The 20,185-nt window shown below is 43.8% G+C and overlaps 1 protein-coding gene across 1 annotated transcript; it reads right to left on the reverse strand.

Moving 5' to 3' along the window:
- Nucleotides 1-16,875: 16,875 nt before the first annotated feature.
- TCF21 (transcription factor 21) lies at nucleotides 16,876-19,879 on the reverse strand. Its single transcript, XM_020882575.2, has 2 exons — nucleotides 19,173-19,879; nucleotides 16,876-17,425 (listed from the first exon to the last, which is right to left on the reverse strand). The coding sequence occupies exons 1-2, from the start codon at nucleotides 19,620-19,622 to the stop codon at nucleotides 17,336-17,338; spliced, it is 540 nt and encodes a 179-aa protein (XP_020738234.1). The 5' UTR covers nucleotides 19,623-19,879; the 3' UTR covers nucleotides 16,876-17,335.
- Nucleotides 19,880-20,185: the final 306 nt, after the last annotated feature.

Here is a 20,185-nt window from a genome sequence, read left to right on the forward strand (position 1 = left end):
TTGACTAGCAAGCTGTAATCTTTTTCATAATGAATTTCTAAGAGTTTGACCCTGTAGAGGGTCATTTTCGATGCTGGAATCTCTGGAGGACTGGTGGGGTGGGATCAGGAGGTAGGTTGAAGCATCAGGGCTGTCCTTGCTGAGTAATCAGAAACACTGGTTTCTGGCTCCTTTGAAGCCGTGCTCTTGCCTCTAACTTCCTGCTCCGTTGAGGCTGACAGCTGTCACTCTTCTTCTTGAACCACCTTCTTTAGGACAACAGATTCCCTCCCTTCCCATGGGTTTCTGCCCCCTCTTCTGCTGATCTCAGGACTGCTTCCTGGTATTACTTGTACACTTTAGAAGTCTCCTATTTCTGATGACTCCCTCTTGAAAAAGGGGGTTCACATATCACAATAATTTGCTTACCTGGATTACTGTTCTTTCAGCCCTCAGTGGCTAGCTCAGAGGTCGGCCAAGTCTAGGTGTTTATTCTTCCAGGAGAAAATGCTCTCTTTGATATCCATCTGCAGTTTGGCCCACTCCACTCCACTCCTTCTCACTCAGCTTTCTCTGCCTTTCCTCCACTCCAAATTACTTCGGGGACCCACAGGTTATTAGGTCTGTACATTTCTTAACTCCAACTGTAAAGAGTTTCATTTTATTTCTCACAAGACTTCTGAGCTCCATGTAAATCAAGAGGTATGATTGGGGTATCTGTTCTACACGTTCCTCAATATTTTATAACAATAAAGCCAATCATGAAGCAAATATGACCAGACACTTAGGGAAACTCTAGGAGATGATGATAACTAGCTCTAATTGACCACAAAACTCAGCAGCTACCCAACCCAAATGCTGCCAAGGGAAATAACTTGCCTTTCATAGAAATCTGAGCAATTTTAGAGGCAGATACTTAACAGTCTCTTCCCCATAAAAGCTGGATAAATAAATAAGTGATGTTACTTTGATATGGTTTGAAAGCAACTTGGAAAAAGTGATGAGATATCTTTGACAAAGACTTAAAAGAATAATACCAAGCATTCATGAAGGTTCATTGTAATAGGTATTCTTTTATACAGTGCTAGTGATAGTTTGAATAGGTACAAACTTTCTGTAAAGCAATTTCACAATAAAGACTCATTCTTGGAACCTATCCAAAGTAATAATCTAAGATGTAATCAAAGATATAAGGATGTTCAGTGCAGAATTATTTATCATAAAGAAAGTTAGAAAAAACTTATATGTTCAAAAATGAATTACACTTTCTCCATTAAATGGAAAATTGCTCAGTCTTTAAAAATCATGTTCTTAAAAAAAAAGGAAAATTGTATGATGTGGCAAAAGCCTGCTTCATAATATTACATGACAAATAGTAGAGTTCTTCAGTCGCTAAGTCGTGTCTGACTCTTTGCAGCCCCCATGGACTGGAGCACACCAGGCTTCCCTGTCCTTCACTATCTCTCAGAGTTTGCTCAAACTCATGTCCACTGAGTCGGTGATGCCATCCAACCATCTCATCCTCTGTCGCCCCCTTCCTCTCTTACCCTCAATCTTTCCCAGCATCAGGGTCTTTCCAATGAGTCAGTTCTTCATATCAAGTGGCCAAAGTGTTGGAGTTTCAGCCTCAGCATCAGTCTCTTCCAATGAATATTCAGGGTTGATTTCCTTTAGTATTGACTGGCTTGAACTCCTTGCTGTCCAAGGGACTCTTAAGAGTATGAACTGTATATTCAATATTAACCTAATTTTGTTATGTTTATCAATCTATCTCTCTGGAAGTAACCTTTTCTTTCCAAATGATTTAAAATGATCATAGAGTCCAAAAAGTCTGTTCTATACATCTGTGTCTCTTTTTCTGTCTTGCATATAGGGTTATCGTTACCATCTTTTTAAATTCCATATATATGTGTTAGTGTACTGTATTGGTGTTTATCTCTCTGGCTTGCTTCACTCTGTATAATGGGCTCCAGTTTCATCCATCTCATTAGAACTGATTCAAATGTATTCTCTTTAATGGCTGAGTAATATTCCATGGTGTATATGTACCATAGCTTTCTTATCCATTCGTCTGCTGATGGGCATCTAGGTTGCTTCCATGTCCTGGCAATTATAAACAGTGCTGTGATGAACATTGGGGTACACGTGTCTGTTTCAGATCTGGTTTCCTCGGTGTGTATGACTTTTGGACTCTGTGGGAGAAGGCGAGGGTGGGATGTTCTGAGAGAATAGCATTTAAACAAATATACTATCAAGTGTGAAACAGATCGCCAGTCCAGGTTGGATGCATGAGACAAGTGCTCAGGGCTGGTGCACTGGGAAGACCCAGAGGGATGGGATGGGGCGGGAGGTGGGGGCGGGGTGGAATCGGGATGGGGAACACATGTAAATCCATGGCTGATTCATGTCAATGTATGGCAAAAACCACTACAATATTGTAAAGTAATTAGCCTCCAACTAATAAAAATAAAATAAAATAAAATAAAATAAAATGATCATAGGTTATTTTTATTATCAGAAAACAGTTACTGAAGATAATTTGTTTTAATTTGGCAACACCTCTTATGAGGCTTTCTTATTTGGGGGTAAAAGTCTTCTGTATGAGGCACATGAGGTAAAGTTTTGTTTTTAAAGGTTCTCAGGGATAGAATGGAAAGGCAAAAACTTGGAAACAAGGTTGCTCCCTCCTCCAAGTAGCTGCACAGTTATAATAATTTTATTTTTTTATGTTCTCTTTCAGCCTTTACCCAAAAATAAATATTATTTTTTTAAGTTGTAAGTTGATCCAAAAGGGGGTGGTGGTATAAATTAGCAGAGATGAGAGAAACTTGTTCATCTTAAGCCCTCATTCTCTTTCCTTGCTCAGTGGTTAGACTTCCTTATATGCGCAAGAGAAAAAACAGTTAAAGTTCAAATTCAATCCAAGGAGTGATCTAGGTAATTGCTGTTGGGGTGTAAAGTGAGAAGCATCTTGACAAAATGTATGAAGAGCCCAAAACTGGTCACACTCTTTGGCCAAGAATTCTACTTCTGGAAGATGTAAGCAAAGATCCAAAATAAATATTGTGAACAACTTATGGTTACCAAAGGGGATAGTGGGGGCAGAATGGGGAGATAAATTAGGAGTTTGGGGTTAACATATACACACTACTATATATAAAATAGGTAAACAACAGGACCTACTGTGTAGCACAGGGAACTATACTCAATATCTTATAATAACCTATAACAGAAAAGGAACTAGAAAAGAATATATATGTTAACAAATGGGTATCATGGCCTAAAGTAAAATACAATCTAAATATCTGAAACTAATAGAATTGTTAGGTAAACTGTGGATAGGATAAATAAAATTTGATCAGACATTCAATCTTCTGAAGATTCAGTAAGTTTCAGAGTGCTATGCCTTTGGGCCATCATCTTTTCAGCCCTGTTTTGCTTATTCAGCCATTGGAGATAAGCTCAGACTAGGGTCAGAATGGTAACTAAATAGATTTGCACATATCATTTATTTTTGAATTTTCTCTAAATATTATGTTCATGTAGAAAAGAAAATCATTCTAATGAGAAAGCCTTAGAAGACATTTCATGTTCATCTTGGTTCTGTAGTCAGGGCCGGGAGAGGGTCTAGAAGTAGTTATCATACCAACAGTTTCTGGGTCTTTCTACAGTTCGTTGAGAGTGGTTGGGCATTTTCCTGGCCAAATACTAGAAGTCTGGCTCAAAAACCACATGAAGTGGTTTCTAGAGTTATGACTTTTTAATTTAATGCTGGAAGTGAAAGTGTTAGCTGCTCAGTTATGTCTGACTCTTTGCAGACCCGTGGACTGTAGCCTGCCAGGCTCCTCTGTCTATAGAATTCTCCAGGCAAAAATCCTAGAGTAGGTAACCATTCCCTTCTCTAGGGGATTTCCCTGACCCAGGGATCAAACCTGGATCTCTCGTATTGCAGACAGATTCTTTACCTTCTGAGCCATGAGGGAAGCCCATTTAAAAATTTTAATGCTGAAGGAAACTTTAAAAAATCTTGCTGGTGAAGAAATCAAGGCACAGCAAAATTAAATGATTAGCTTGGCGTCAGAGTAACTTAGTGGCAGAGCCTCTAAAGCTCAGCCCTATTTATGAGTTTTTGAAAGTATCTCTTTTAAAAAATCTTCTAATATATTACAGTATATCTGATCATGTAATTGAGAAAGATAGTGGAATTCAGTATCATATAGTCTATGAGTTGATTTATAAGATTCAGAAGAGAAATAAAGCAAAGGCAGGTTCTGGAAACAAAAAGCTTTGGGAAGTTCATAATTGTTTGTAGGGAAGGCCCCTGAGATGATGTAGAAGGCTGGGCAGGTTAAGTCATGAAATGTTAAATTCAGCTATCACAAGGCATGACTGATTTTGATGATCTAGCATTCATAGTTTTGGTGTTGACTTTCCAGTAGTGAAGATAAATTTCAGCTAGTGTACCTGTCATATCCTGAAAATATTTTGCTTTGGACCAAGAGTACATATTTGCAAAATGACTTCGTATATCAGTGTGGCAGAAAGATGGCTTGCTATATATAGTCCATCTCCAAATGGTCTGAGATCCAGATTTAGTTTTGGGAAAATAAAAGCCTCCAGGACAACCACCTTGGATGCAGAAAGGAACGTTTTGAAATCACTTCCCCAGATATTTGTCCACTTCTGGCAGATTTGTTAGTCTGGATTAGAGGGAGTGTGCCATGTTGGACTAGCTTCCTGACTGCCAGGCTGAGCTGTCTGCAGCACTTAGAGTGTGGCAGAAGCAACCTGTATGTCCCAGTAGCCCGTCTTTCTGGAAACTGGCACAGTAGGTGCTTTTTAAAACACCAGACTGCCCTGCTCTTTCAGGTTCTTGCAGAGAAGAGATTCTGCAACAAATGGAGAGGAAGACCTAAACCGGAGATAAGAAGGACGTCATCTGTTTTTCAGCATGTAACAGAGTCCTACATACAGTGGTCACTGAGTGAAGATACATGGAATGAAATGAGCTACTATATATAATAATTTTAAGATGCATTATTTTTCACATTTCTAAAATTGAAGTGCATCTTAATATTTGTCTATTTTCTGAATTTTCTATATTGCTTGTATTATAGATGCTGGGTTGAACCTGCCATTGAAAATGCCTTTAAAAAGATTTTACTGCATCAGAAAAATGTTGTTTTAATATATAAATAATAAATATAATTTTGTTATACATATCAAGTGGAGAAGGAAATGGCAACCCACTCCAGTAGTCTTGCCTGGAGAATCCTACTGACAGAGGAGCCTGGTGGGCTACAGTCCATGGGGTCACAAAGAGTCAGACACAACTGAGCAACTAACTTAACATACATATGAAGACCCTATGGTCTGTGACCCACCAGGTTCCTCTGTCATGGGATTCTCCAGGCAAGAATACTGGAGTGGGTTGCCATTTCCTTCTCCAGGAGATCTTCCCAACCCAGGGATTGAACCTGCATTTCTTATATTTCCTGCATTGGGAAGAGGGTTCTTTACCAGTAGGGCCACCTGGGAAGCCCCTATAAAAGCATGGAAATAGAGAAATAATATGTAGGAACAAAAGCATTTTTCATTGGATGAATGTCTATAATTCTGTACCTTTTTTGCAAAGCTATATCCAAATGCTTTATAAAACTTAGGAAAGGAAGTAAATCACAAGTAGATGACCTGTTACATTTTGTTACTGAGATCCAGGCAACCAGTTGTCTATCACATGCTGTATTAGTTTCCTGTGGCTGCTGCAACAGATTACCAAAAACTTGGTGTCTTAGCACAACGGAAATTACCCTGTCTTGGTTGACAGCCAGAAGTTCAACATCAGATTTACCAGGTCAAAATCAAGGTATAGATATGGTCCCTGTCCTCTGAAGGTTCTAAGGGCAAATCTCTTACTAACCTCTCCCAACCTCTGGTGGTTTCATCACTCTCTCCCTACCTCTGTCTTTGCATCACCTTCTCCTCCTCTGGGTGTTGCACCTCTCTCTCCTTTTCTTTTATGAGGATACTTATAATGGCATTGAGAGCCCACACAAACAATCAAGGATAACCTCTCCAACAATCTTAATTTAATTGCATCTGCAAAGACTTTTCCAAATATCATAACATTTACAGTTTTCAGATGTCTGTAAGTCCACCATTCTTTCCCTTACACATGTGAACGAAACTTCTAGGAACAGGTAAAAGAAAGGTTGATTAACTTTTGTTGGTATTTGTTGGTATGATTAGCTTTTGTTGGTATTTTCTTTATTCTCCCTTCTGACAAAATCAAGAAAGGGTAAGCACTGAAATTTTCAGAATGGGTATCAGTGGCTTGGAAGAAAATCACAGTAATGATAGAGGAAAGTTTTTCTAAGAAATATTCTCCCTAGACTCAGAGGACACAATTGGGTGGTATATCATTAGAGACTGGCAATTCACAGTGGGAAATAATTCAGGAGGCTAGATTGAATATAGTTTTTCAGAAGGAATAGACTTCTGAATAACGTTTTTAGGAAAACTTTAATATGGCAGATTAACTATAAAAATGGTTCAAAATCTCACCCTTCTTTGTACCCATGCTCTATGCAATGTGTCTGTAACTTTTCCCATCAAGAGGTAGCCTTTATTCCCCCATCCCTTGAACCTAAGGTGCTTTGTGCTTTCCATTAGCCAATAGAACATGGAAAGCAAGGAGATCCAACTAGTCCATCCTAATGGAAATCAATCCTGAATATTCTTTGGAAGGACTGATGCTGAACTGGAAACTCCAATACATTGGCCACCTGATGAAAAGAACCAACTTATTTGAACAGACCCTGATGCTAGGGAAGATTGAAGGCGGGAGGAGAAGGGGATGACAGACGGTGAGATGGTTGGATGGCATCACTGACTCAATGGACATGAGTTTGAGTAAGCTCTGGGAGTCGGTGATGGACAGGGAGGCCTGGCGTGCAGCACAGTCCATGGGGTTGCAAAGAGTCGGACACGACTGAGCGACTGAACTGAACTGAATGTGACACTAGCAAGTTATGAACCCAAGTCCAAGAAGCTTGTGAGCTTCTGTTCCCTCCCCAGTCACCATGAAAGCAAGTACAGCCTGGCTACCGGATGATGGTGAGAGACACATGGCTCTGTCACCTTCACCTCCTTGGCCAGTAGCCAGCCTGCCATCAGGCATGTTAGTGGGGCCATCCTTGACCAGTCAGCCCTCAGACAAACTGCCACCCAACCATAGCCTCATGAGCAAGTTGAGGGAGAACAGCAGAGCTCTGTCCAGATGCTCAGAACTGCCCAACTGACTCGCGGACTCATGAGCAATAATAAATACTTACAGGATTAAGCCATTGGGTTTTTGGGTGATTTATTATATGACAGAAACTGATACATAATGGGTGGAAATTCATTAAATTTTGATGACACAGTGAATAAATAATTCAGAATGAATTGGATTATGAATATAAAACAGATTTTTAGACTGTTTTAACTAACTTGTTTTGCTTATAGTTTCCTTTTCTGAATCCTTAATGGTGATAGAGGATAAAAATATACTAATTGGAAGGAAAGTTATGACCAACCTAGATAGCATATTAAAAAGCAGAGACATTACTTTGCCAACAAAGCTGGTCAAGGCTATGGTTTTTCCAGTGGTCATGTATGGATGTGAGAGTTGGACTGTGAAGAAAGCTGAGCGCCAAAAAATTGATGCTTTTGAGCTGTGGTGTTGGAGAAGACTCTTCAGAGTCCCTTGGACTGCAGGGAGAGCCAACCAGTCCATCCTAAAGGAGATCAGTCTTGAATATTCATTGGAAGGACTGATGCTGAAGCTGAAACTCCAGTACTTTGGCCACCTGATGCAAAGAGTTGACTCATTGGAAAAGACCCTGATGCATGGAAAGATTGAAGGCAGGAGGAGAAGGGGACGATAGAGGATGAGATGGCTGGATGGCATCACCAACTCAATGGGCATGAGTTTGAGTAAACTCCGGGAGTTGGTGATGGACAGGGAGGCCTGGCATAAAAGAGATCTTTAAATGAGTAGAAAACAAAAATTCTGATAGAAAAAAAAAATGTCTTCTTGTGCTTACCATAAGGATTTCTTTTTTTTTCCTTAGGGTTATAGCCATCCTTAGTTTCTTTTACCCCAGGGAATCTCCTTTGTTCAAGGTTGGAGCCCATTTCAGTTTAATTAAATAGAAAAATTCTATACTCAGCTTTCTGCCACTTACCCGCCATATAACTTCTGGTGATTTACTTCCCCTCTCTGAGTTTCAGTTGCCTTATATGAAAAGTGAGGGTGGTAATAACCCCTGGTTAGGGTTGCTTTGATGGTGAAATACGACAGTCCATATGCATGGTCTTTGTGAAATGCAGGTGGATGAAGAAAATTAATAAGCTGAATCTATGTGATTAGCATGCCCAATAGCACTGGCATACCAGTGGCACTGATTTTCTCAATACAATTCTTCTATTCCATAAAGTAGGTCATTTGGTTATACGACTACATGTTTTCTTAATGTTGGTATCGCCACCCTTCTACCCAGTACAAATACAATATATCTTGTGGGCATGACTTTTTCCCAAACACACATTGCTGACCACTGGCATTGCAGAATAACACAAGGTGGTCCATATGCAGACACCTAAACCCTGATTTCATTAGATTACATTTGTAGCAAACAGATTTGGGATTCTTGTCTCACTCAGAGCCTACATCTCAAAGAATCTGCCCCAGCCATCAGCCAGCCTGTTCACCCATCCCCAGTCCACCACAGCTGATGGGGACAAGAGGCATACAATTGACTTGGGGAATTTAATCAGAACCTCTTAGAACATGTCTATAGTAGTTTATATGTATATTCCTTATCTTAAGAATTCAAATTAAGAGGTGCTGAGACTAAAGTTTTAGATCTTGGATCAAGTTACTGAATGTTCTTATAGAATTGGAGCCATAGTCAGCAATCTAACAAACCAATCCCATCTGAAATAAAAAATTCAGGAGAAGTAGAAACTAAGTCAGCCAGAAAAATCAGAGGAGAAAATGCAGAAGACTGGCAGAGAAAGCAGAGATAAGAGCCCAGAGAGCTCCAGAGAGAGAGAAAGGGAGTTTTACTCTTGACTTTCAGTTTCCCAATAGATATTTCCCTACTGTTTATTTTTTGCCTGGAGATGTCAGCCAGAGTCCTTGGACTATCTTTACAATGCCTCATTCCCCTTTTTATTTGGGCCAGTCTGAAGGGATTTTTGTTCCTTGTAACCAAATGACCCCCGTTGGCTTAAAAAATTCCCCTGGGTTTAGAGATGTCTTGGGTTGCTTTTTAGTCCTTGGTGGAGAGAGAAAGAATGCTTGTTAAGGGGAAAAAAAAAGATAATTGAAGGAGCTATTGAGTGGGTAACAGATGCCTGAAAGTAGGAGATTAGAGGGCAACAGAAGATGGTGGTATTCACATAAAGTGCAAAAGAAGAAGAAAAACACTCTACTAAGATTCATTACTGAATAATCTCAAAACCCAAGCAGAAAAATTTAGAGGTGACTGGTCCCCAGAGATAGTAGGAATACTGAAGGGAAATATTCATTGTTTTTAAAGATACAGCATTTACTATCGACCCTTTCTTGGGATTTAGTGCTAAAAGGAGAATCCACGTGTTATGAGGACCAATGTTTCAGGTTAATTCCCCTTCAACAGAATTGATGGTGATTTTTTTTTCTTCATTATAGGTTTATTTTTATTTTGGAATAAATATTTATTACCAAATTCTAAAATTAAAATTAGATGATATATTTAAACCAGCTCTTGGTTATAGCAAGGCAATATGAACTTATCTACAAGACAGTGGTATTTCTAAGAAGCCTATTATTAAACTTTCTACGTTCAAACCCCTTCAAGCACTTACCAGGTACCTGTCACTGTGCAAAGGGCTGGGACACCAAAGTGATCCAGTCAGACACAGTCCCTGCCCTCATGGAGCTAATGAAGACGAATAGAAGAGAGAAATGAAGGGAAATAGTGATTACCTGTTATTGATAATACTATGAGTGTTGAAATACAGAGTTAGGGCAGGGGACTTCTCTGGTAGTTCAGTGGTTAAGACTCTGTGCTCCCAATGCAGGGGACACAGGTTTGTCCCCTAGCTGAAGAACTAAGATACCACATGCCCCGTGAGCCCCATAGTGTGGCCAAAAAGAAAAAGCAAAGAACTAGGAGCAAGATCCACCATGGATAAGGTGGTGAGGTCTGTTTTAATATGCAGAATGAACTGAAGCAACTGGATTATCATAAGAATTTAATAATTCCCCAAAATGATTATTGGCTAGATAACTATTTAGGGAAGCCACATGTCATTCTTTCGGGCACTTTTTATAACTTAATGACCAAAAGAAGAAAACCAATATAAATTAGTGCCCATCATGTACCAGACATCGTCCCCATCTCTATCTTACCAAAGCAGTCATTACTTTTTTTTAAATAAAGCTTTTAGATTGAAGTATAGCTGATGTAAAACATTATGTGAGTTTCAGGTGTAAAGTATAGTGATTCTCAATTTTAAAGGTTATACTCCACTTAAAATTGGTTTCCTCAATGGCTCAGTGGTAAAGAATCCGCCTGCAAATGCAGGAGACACGGGAGATGCAAGTTCAGTCCCTGGGTCCAGAAGATCCCCTGGAAGGGGAAATGGTGACCCACTCCAGTATTCTTTCCTGGAGAATCCCGTGGACAGAGGAGCCTGGCGGGCTACAATCCAACGGGTTGCAAAGAGTCAGACATGACTGAGCAACTAAGTACGCACATTACTCCATTTACAGTTATTATAAAGTGTTGGCTCTATTCCCCGTGTTGTACAATATATCTTTGCAACTTACTTTCTACCTAATAGTTTGTACCTCTTAACCCCTACTCCTATATTGTTTCTTTCCTCCTCCCTCTCCCCACTGGTAATCACTAGTTGGTTCTCTTTATCTCTGAGTCTATTTCTTTTTTGTTATGTTCACTAGTTTGTTGTATTTTTTAGTTTCCACATCTAAATGATAAGTCTTACAGTATTTGTCTTTTTCCATCTGATTTATTTCACTTAGCATAATGCCCTCCAAGTCCATCCATCTTGCTGCAAATTTCATTCTTTTTATGGCTGAGTAGTATTCCATTGTATATATACATACCACATCTTTTTTATCCAATCATCTGTTGATGGACACTTAAGTTGCTTTATAAATATCTGCCTTTGGGGCAGCATTTGCAAAGCAGTCATTATTATACCAGTTTTTCAGATGGAAGGGTCAGGGTCCTAAAATGTCATATTTCTTGCCCAAGGATTCAGTCAAAAGCTTTTCCCACTATACCTCCATTAGATGTTGGTCTAGCCTACATAAAAAGCAACAAGTTACTTATTATGACCCAGATTAATTTAAAAATATGGATCATTTAAGTCGTATAGCTTACATTTCAGTCTTATAAAGTCTCTCAAATTATTGCCACTCATCAAGCCACCTTTTAAACTAATGATTCTGACCTATAAATTCAAAACTAGTAATGCTATGTTCTACAGGGAGAGGAAAGAGCAGACTTCATCTGAGTGTCAGGGCTAAGGGAAGTTCAAATATCGCAGCCCCAGTTTTTGCCTCTGGTCCAAACATGTCTGCTAGCTTTATTCCTTTCTCGAATGTACACCCAGACTTCCAACTAAGAGGCTGACTTTCAGTTTAACTGTGGCAACACCCCACTGTCAATTTCTTTGTTCCAACTGCCCTCCATCGTATCTTCCTTCACCACAGCCTCAGAGACTTAATGAATCACTCACAGTTCAGCATTTATTGAGCTGTCATGCCCTTTCCTGGGTGTTGGGCCCAAAGTATGAGATGGCATTGCCTTGAGAAGTCTGGTCTCCTAACTCGAGGACATTCTAAACTGTTCTCCCGGCCCTTTGCACCCGTGTCTCCTCCCTCTGCCCTGGGAAGGGCTCTTTAGCTTAGTCTTCAGGGTGGTGAATCCTGCCAAGAACGGGCTGGAGGTGGACCAGCTGAGTCTGCCAGATCGAAAGATCAAAGGCGCCTGGAACCTAGATGCGTGAACGAAGCCAGCCGGGCTCTCATGATGCGGCTGGCACCTCGCAAGTTTCCTAAGGCGACGCCAGAACTGGGAGAACAGGATGCAAAGCTGAGAAAGGAGGTTTGACTGACGGCTGGCTGGACCCCACGCCTTTCCTCGTTGGCTGAGCAGGGGTCATTACCCCGGAACCTTCCCCGGCCGTGTCTCTGCGCCGGGCAGGTCCGCACTGCCTCGCGCACCAGGCTGTCTCCGAGATGGCGCGCGGAGAGGCGTGCAGACCCAGGAGGCTGTGTAGGCTGGGGCTCGTAACTCGGAGCCTCCATTCTTCTCTTCCCGGTAGAAAAGAGTCGGAGGATCCATTCTCTACTCCACCCCTTGGCTCCGGTCCCTTTGCTGTCCGCGAGCTCCACCGGGCACTTGCCCTGCGCGCCGCACCACCCTGCGTCCCCTGAACCCCAGCCCCAGGCCCACGTCCCACCTGCCGGAGGCACGGACGCCGGCGCCGAGCAAGCCTGTCTACTCCCGCTGGAGCGAAGGGGGAATCTTTGCTGATCTGGCTTTGACCGAGAGACCCTCTGCGCCACCGAGAAGTAGGGGGCCTGAGTCCTGGCCGCCCAGATTTCTCTCCCCTTTAGGGGTCGCAATGGAGCCAACAGCTGTCGGGCCCTAATCCATCCAGACCTTTAATCCATGCCTGATGCCTGAAATATCTTTGAGAGCCAAAACGAGCGCTCACACACGTCCGTACACCAGGGTCGCACAAATCTGTTATTTTCTGAGGACGAGTGGTTTGATGTCCCAAGCTACTCTTAAGCTTTAAGCATACAGTGCATGCCACCGTGGAGCGGATAGAAAAACAAGTGAAACTGGAGCCCAGAACATGCAGACTCTTAAGAAAAAATAATTCCTAGATATTTTCTTTCCCTCTGCATTAACGTCCTTTGTCTCTCTAATGAAATAGATCCCCGAATGGTGCTTCTCACAGTGTGGTTTCCGGACCAGCAGCATCAGCCTCTTTTGGAAACTTGTTAGGAGTAGGAATTCTGGGGCCCATTTCCGACCTCTTGAATCTGGAACTAGGGTGGATGGAATCCAGCTATCTGCTTACAGGAGCTGTTCCGGTGATTCCCAAACAGGTCCAGGAACCGCTGGCTTCAAAGCCTCTCTGGGCAGTGTTTCCCACTGATCACTACACATAACCGTCAGGTACTGACCTTGTTTTGTTTACCACTTGTCTGTTTAGAGAGAAGTTTCTGATGTGACAGTGGGCAAAGCTGCTGGGAGCACAAGGAGTTACCTGTAAGAATACATAGGAGCAATCAGAACCAGAGAGAGAGAGAGAGAGAGAGAGAGAGAGAGAGAGAGAGAGAGAGAGAGAAAGAGAGAGAGAGAGGCAGAAGGGACTTCCCCCACCTTCAGTTCACTTTCAGTATCTGTCTCTTGCTGAGAACTCACAGACACGCTTATTTGAAGTATTTCATTTTCCTTACAGGCTTCTACAACCTGCTGTGGTTGTTCTCCTGACTCTTTCTGAAAGCACCTTCTAAGACAGTTACTATAACTAAGAGGTCACAGACAGGACACTCCCCATCCTCCCACCTCTACCTATCTGACTTGTGGTAAAGAGGGTCCCCCATTCCTTCAGATGCTGTGTGCCTCCTTCACATTTTAAAATTAATTTTTATTGGAGTATAGTTGCTTTACAAATGCTTTGCAATTTGTTTCTACTATACAGCAAAGTGAACCAGATATATATATATATATATACATATATATGTATATATATATATATACATACAGCCCCTCTTATTTGAGTAGAGTTCCCTGTGCTAATAAACCACAAAGACCAGAGCAGAAATAAATGAAACAGAAATGAAGAAAAACAATAGTAAAGATCAATGAAAAGATAAACAGAATTGATAAATCTTTAGGTAGACTCATCAAGAAAAAAAGGAAGAGGACTCAAATCAAAAAAAATGAAAGAAAAGTTACAGCTGGTACTGCAGAAATACAAAGGATGGTAAGAGACTATTACCAGTAATGATATGCCAATAAAATTGACAACCTGGAAGAAATGGACACATTCTTAGAAAAGTACTTTCAAAACGGAACCAGGAAGAAATAGAAAATATGAACAGACCAATCACAAGTGCTGAAATTGAAACTGTGATTTAAAACCTTCCAACAAACAAAAGTCCAGAACCAGGTGGCTTCACAGGCAAATTCTATCAAACAGAAGAGTTAACACCTATCCTTCTCAAACTCTTCAGCTTGCCTCCTTTAAAACCCAGGCCAGCAGCCGACAGGCTGCAGAAGAGCACCGGACCCTGGGAAGCAGGGCGTGGTGGGCGGGGGCGCTGATGCCCCAGGCGGAAGAGAAGGGCCCTGGGAAGGAGAGATGTTTAGACTGTGGGTGTGTGTGTGGAAGGGGTGGGGCAGTCATGCTGCCCCATGCCAGGGCTAGTGGTCGCCACAACCTGGTCATTCCAGTGTATTTATTGCTCATTCCAGGGAACAACACTTGGGTCCCCAAGTGTGCCCAGTCTCGAAGGCTGAGACCCTGTACTCAGGGTTTCCCAGGAGCCAGGCACTAGTGTAGTTTTTCTATTTGTTTGTCCCAGTCCCTATCTTTGCTCTCTGAATTTTTCTGGATGAAATTGGAGAACATTGAGGAGTATGGGTAAAGATATGTGTGTGTGTGTGTGTGTGTGTGTGTGTGTGTGTGAAAGAGAGACAGAGACAGAAAATGTAACCTTCAACACTGCACTGAAGAGGTGTTTTGGTTCCTGCAACAAAAAGACCTTTCTTGTGTGTTATAAACACACCCTCTTGAGCTTCCTGCTCCAGTACTTTCAGGTCGGCTCGAGTAAAGGCAGCTTACCCCCAGCCACTTAGTACAACTGACCAGTACTTGCCCGGAGTTTTTCCTTTACAAAGCAATTGCAAAAGATAAAAAAATATATAGTTTCATTTGAGTGCCACTGAGGCTCTGTGAGGCAAAAGAGGAAAAGTATGAGTACCGTTATCATTGTCATTATAATCACGTTTATTCTCACTTTCGGAGAGGAGAAAACCGAAGATCCACACCCTTTCAGAGAAAAACTGGACGGAAAACTAGGGTTTAACTCGTGTGTCGCAGTGCACAGCTTCAGGCCTCCGGTTGAAAGCACAGGCTGGTGGGAGGCAGCAGGATTTTGAAACAAATTCATTTGTGGTTTGGGGTTGTTATAGGATGAACAAGCAGACATTTCTCCAGGGGCCGCCTGAGTCGACAATTTTTTTTTTTAGTGTCATGTATTTTTTTAATTAATTTTTTCAACTGTGTTGCGATAGAGCTTAACAACAGTTATGATAGTTTGAGGTGAACAGCCAAGGGCACTCCGTCATACACGTACACGTATCCATTCTCCCCCAAAGCCCCTTCCCCTCAAGGCCGCCACGTAACATTGGAGTGCTCAGAAGTTTTGAATATTCGCCTTGCAAAATCGTCAGTGGGAGCTCGGGAAATGTGCTGAAGTGGAACACAAACAACTGAGCCACGTTGGGGCTCATCTCTGACTTGAACTCTGGACCCGCAGGTCAAGAGTCGACTGTGCCTCTGGTAGAAGCAAATGTGGGAAAGGTGGAGATGGCCAGAGCCTAAGATGATCTCTTGAAGGTCACACAGAGGGAGAGGGGAAGCGAGGAGGAGGGAAGCCTGATACTCTGAGGGTGCCAGAGACAGGCAGGCGGGTGAGGAACCGCCCGCCTTCCCAGTCCGCGGAGAACGGAGATGCTAACGGAGATGTAACTCTCTTTGGTAGAGAACGTCCCTCCCGCACAGCGGTTCCCCAGGTCAAGAGCATCCCGGTTCCTTCCCCTCTGACCCGGCTGGGGGCTCCACCCCTGAGCGGCCTTGGGGGTTGGTTGGAGGTAAGCGCAGGAGCAAGGGAACTCTTACTCCAGGTACCAAACCGAGCTGAGAAAAGGGCGAAAAAAATCGAAAAGAAAGAGCAAATGAAGCGGAAGTTTCAAGGCCCTCTGCGAGGAATAACAGTATAAATAACCGAAGACGTCTTGTAAACACTGCGGTCATAACCCCGAACATTAAACAGCCCCGGTGGCATCTGGCTCATCGGCCGCCGCGGGCTGCGCTGGGGGCAGCGAGGGAACCGGGTCCCAGGCTCCTCGGACTCGCCTCTCTGTTTATCTCAACTTAATCTTCCCCAACGAGCTGTTCCGTAGCCTGGAAGATGTTTAAATTAAAGCCCAGTCCGCCGGAAGTCGTGGAGAGGCGCTGAATGCACTGGCTAACGTAACAGAAAAGGCAGGCATGCGCATTGTTCGAAGTAATTCATTAATTATTAAGAAAACTGTATGATACACGTTGCAGCCCCTCGAAAATCGTAGAGGTATGGCATTTACATTTTTCATCGCTCCCTTCATTGCTTCACTCGTTTGCAGTTCTGGGTTGCGTGGGTTCACGTCTGCACCTGGAAGGTTATAGAATGTGGGTTTTACCTTCCTGCTTGTGTTAGCCATTACACTGTGGGATACCTGAAAATCAGATTTTTCTTTTCTCTTGAATTGTGTGACTGTTCTTGACTTTAATCCTTCCCTTTCTTTGTTTAGTTACACTATTTCTATTTGTCTTAAAAGTAATCTGCAAACTGGAGACTCGTTTCTTTTCGAAGTTTCAGTGCAAAATATGATTTGCACCTTCATGGTGGAAATCGTACTTAATCATTTTCTCTCTCTCAAATAAGTTTGGATTGAGGTTCAAAAGGACCACTTTTATTATCGAGCTGCCCCCATGGTTCCCCACCTTTCTATTCCAAATATATTTTCCAAAAATCACACCAAACGGCAGGGCTTTTAGCAATATAAAGAAAGATTTATTTTTGAAAGTAGCAAAACTTGTTTGAAAAAAATATATCTTTAAGTGAATTACTTTATAAAGGTGACTGTCAAAGTCAGCTATTCTATGATCTACATTTTACAACATATTGTACAAAAGATACACATTGATAGGCTCTTATTATCTATTTATATATTTATAATTACATATTGCACTTGGACCAGCAAGGCTCGCAGAGTCATTCACGGTAGAAGTTAATAAAGTTAAATAGATGGGAATCGTTGTAAGTACAGTTGATGTTTCTCTGTTTTGGAAACGAATCTCCTCGTCGCTGTAAAGTGTTCTCGCGGGGTGGGACGGGGAGAGGAGAGCTGCGAGGGGGAAGCAGAGACGGAGAGCGGGGAGGGCAAGGGTCGCCTTCCCTGGGGCCCGCTCCCCCCGGGAGCGCGCCTTTCCCAGGCTCGCACCTCCAAGGTCAGGACGCCGTGGTTCCACATAAGCGGCTGGCGGTCACCACTTCTTTCAGGTCACTCTCGGGTTTCCCGGCCACCATAAAGGGCCACGTCTGCAGGAGAGAAGAGGGTGGAGGAGGTAAGTGGCCGTGGAGGAGGGGTGGGATGAGGCCGGAGCCGGAGGCCAGAGTAAAGGGCGCGGGAGGCGGCAGGCGCTGAGTTGGACAGACCCGTTATCTCTGCAATTCACTCTGTGACCTAACGCGCCCTGTGGCTGGATAAAGCAGAAAGCGGCCTTGGCGCCAAGTCACAGCTCGAGGTGGTAGAGCAAAGAGGGGTTGACACTGGGTTCGAAGTGAAAACCCAAGAGAAAAAGCACAGCCCGGAGGCAGATGCCGCGGTGAGGCTGAGCAGGGAATCCGAGAAGGATCTCGAACTGCTGGGCACCGGGTTCAAGGTGAAGCGCCCTTCTGGCCCTGGGCAGGCTCTTCTGAGGCCCTGGTCAGGCTCCCAGCCCTCTCGCTTTCACCCCCAGGGATTTCACTACTTCTAACTTTCATTTCCATCACAAAGGCGGGCTTTTCATCACCGTTTCTAAATTAATCGCCAGCTCTTAAAAACAAATAATGTTAATAAAAGAATATACCGACAAAATTTCAGATTGTCTTCCTACAGGGCTGAGCAAACATAGCTTTCTCTTCCCTTCTTCCTGATGTTTATAATAAAGCTCACTTAAGTTTTCTTAATCAAGGATGAAGGCAGCAACAGCTGTAAATGAAGGCACTGCTTTCATTTTAGGTCCAGACTTTAAAAAGCCGTTTACTCACTTAAGAAAACTTGACTCTTAATGAAAGGAAAAACAATTTTATAGCAAAATATGGTTTTGCAACCCCCTCCCATCCACCTCCCCCCACCATTCCTGAAACCAGTTCAGAGAGAAGACCACTCAAACCTTCAAACCTGTCTCCCTAGTGCTGACTGATAAGAAGACTTTTAAGAGGAAAACGTCTCCTTCTTATCATATATAAACAGAGGTGCTAGTTAGTTTTTGTTTTTCTTTAGAGCCTGGAACACTTAAAATTAAATCAAATGCAAAGAGGGAATTAAAACATACTTCTTAAACAGTAATATACCTTTGAGAAAAATATTAGGTTCAGTGAGCATTACTTATTAAGATAAAAAGTAACATGTTTTTAAATCTTGAAGGAGAGTGACCTATTTTAATATTATTTATTATACTAACAGTCGTGAGAATGTGCTGATCATGCTGATATTAGCTAGAACTTCTGGGACCCAAAAGTGTTAATTCATCGACAGGAGAAGTGCAAAATATTTAAATAGTTGAGGACTTAGGTGACAGTTATGGGGGGCACGATGTGTTCATATGCAAAGTTCTACATATGGAAAACTTTGGGAAGGAAACAGAGTAGGATGTTTTTATTTACAAGTAGAGGAGGGAGATCAAGTTCTACTCTTTGGCTAAAGGAAGAGTAAAAGGATTACTAAAATGCCTCCTTAGCGCGTAGCATCTCCTCCGTGTCCTCTGTCCGGCACCAGCCCTGAAGGCGCTGGTGCGAGTGCGGGGGATCCCTCCTCTTTGCCAGCTCAACGTGCTTGCAAACTCTTAATTGGGCTGCCATGTCAAACACTCGCATAAATCACCGCGCTCCGCAGCTTGGAAGACAGAGAGCGAGGACCGTGTGGGGATCGCCTGCATGGTCCCCTAGAGGCATTGGCTGGCGGTGACCAAGATGCGCGGGTCGCAGCCCGGCGCGCACCCTCACACCGGGGACCCACTGCGGGCGCGCTGTGTCGGGGGTCCGGGGGGGCGAGACGCCGCCACCACGCCCGAATACTTACCAGGTTGACCGGGTGAATATAACCGTTCTCATACTTGTCGTTGGCCAGGATCTGCCTCAAGTGGGCGATGTAGCTGGACGCCAGCCTGAGCGTGTCCAGCTTGGAGAGTTTGGTGTCCGGGGGCACCCAGGGCAGGGTGGTCTTGAGCCTGGAGAAGGCCTTGCTTAGCACCCGCATCCGGGCTCGCTCGCGCGCGTTGGCCGCGTTGCGTTGAACCTGTTTCCCCTCCTGGCTGACCCCGCTCAAGGGGCTCTTCTTGGTGGGCGCCTTCCTCCTCTTGCCCAGGCCGCCGCGGCCCTTCTGGGGAGACCCGGCCTCGCAGTTGGAGCTCTCCTCGGTGCTCTCGTTGGAGGTCACAAACTCCTTGTTCGAGTCCATTTTCAGCCCGTCGCAGTCCAGCATCTCCACCTCTTGAAGATCCTCCACATCGCTCAGGGAGCCGGTGGACATGTTTGGCGGAGAGGATGAAAGAGAGAGGGGAGGGAGAGAGGAGAGAGGGAAGAGAAGAGAGAGACCTCGAAACCAATGAGCCCCCGAGTGTGGAGTTCGAGGCGGCCACCTCGGGGTGGGGAGCCGGGAGGTGGGGGTCTGGCTGGGCCTCACACCCCTTTCCCCTTCGCAGAGTCGGGAGAAGAAGCCGCGAGGGCTTCTGCGGGCAGGAAACCGACGCGCTGTTTCCCCACCCCCGGAGTCGAGGCCGGAGAGGATTGTGAGAGAGCGCGGAGGAATTCGGTGGACACGAGGAATTTATCTGGGGAATAGAGAGGCGGATCCTTGCCGCCCAGGGGAGGGGCCTGCCGGGCCCCAGCAAAGCTCTTAGACCCCTCTCACAGCCCGAGGGAAACTCTCACGCACGGCCCCTGATTTCCAACTTGTAATGGAAACCAGCTCCACCGCAGGACGCGAATGCCAGGCACCTTCTCCCACTTTGGGATGAACCAGGGGGCAGCGGGGCCCACCACCCAAGCTCCTTTCCCCGGGCCCATCTCTCCAGGTCGGCTTTCCTTCTTAAG

Source organism: Odocoileus virginianus, chromosome 34 (genome assembly GCF_023699985.2).
Source record: "Odocoileus virginianus isolate 20LAN1187 ecotype Illinois chromosome 34, Ovbor_1.2, whole genome shotgun sequence".
NCBI lineage: Eukaryota > Metazoa > Chordata > Mammalia > Artiodactyla > Cervidae > Odocoileus > Odocoileus virginianus.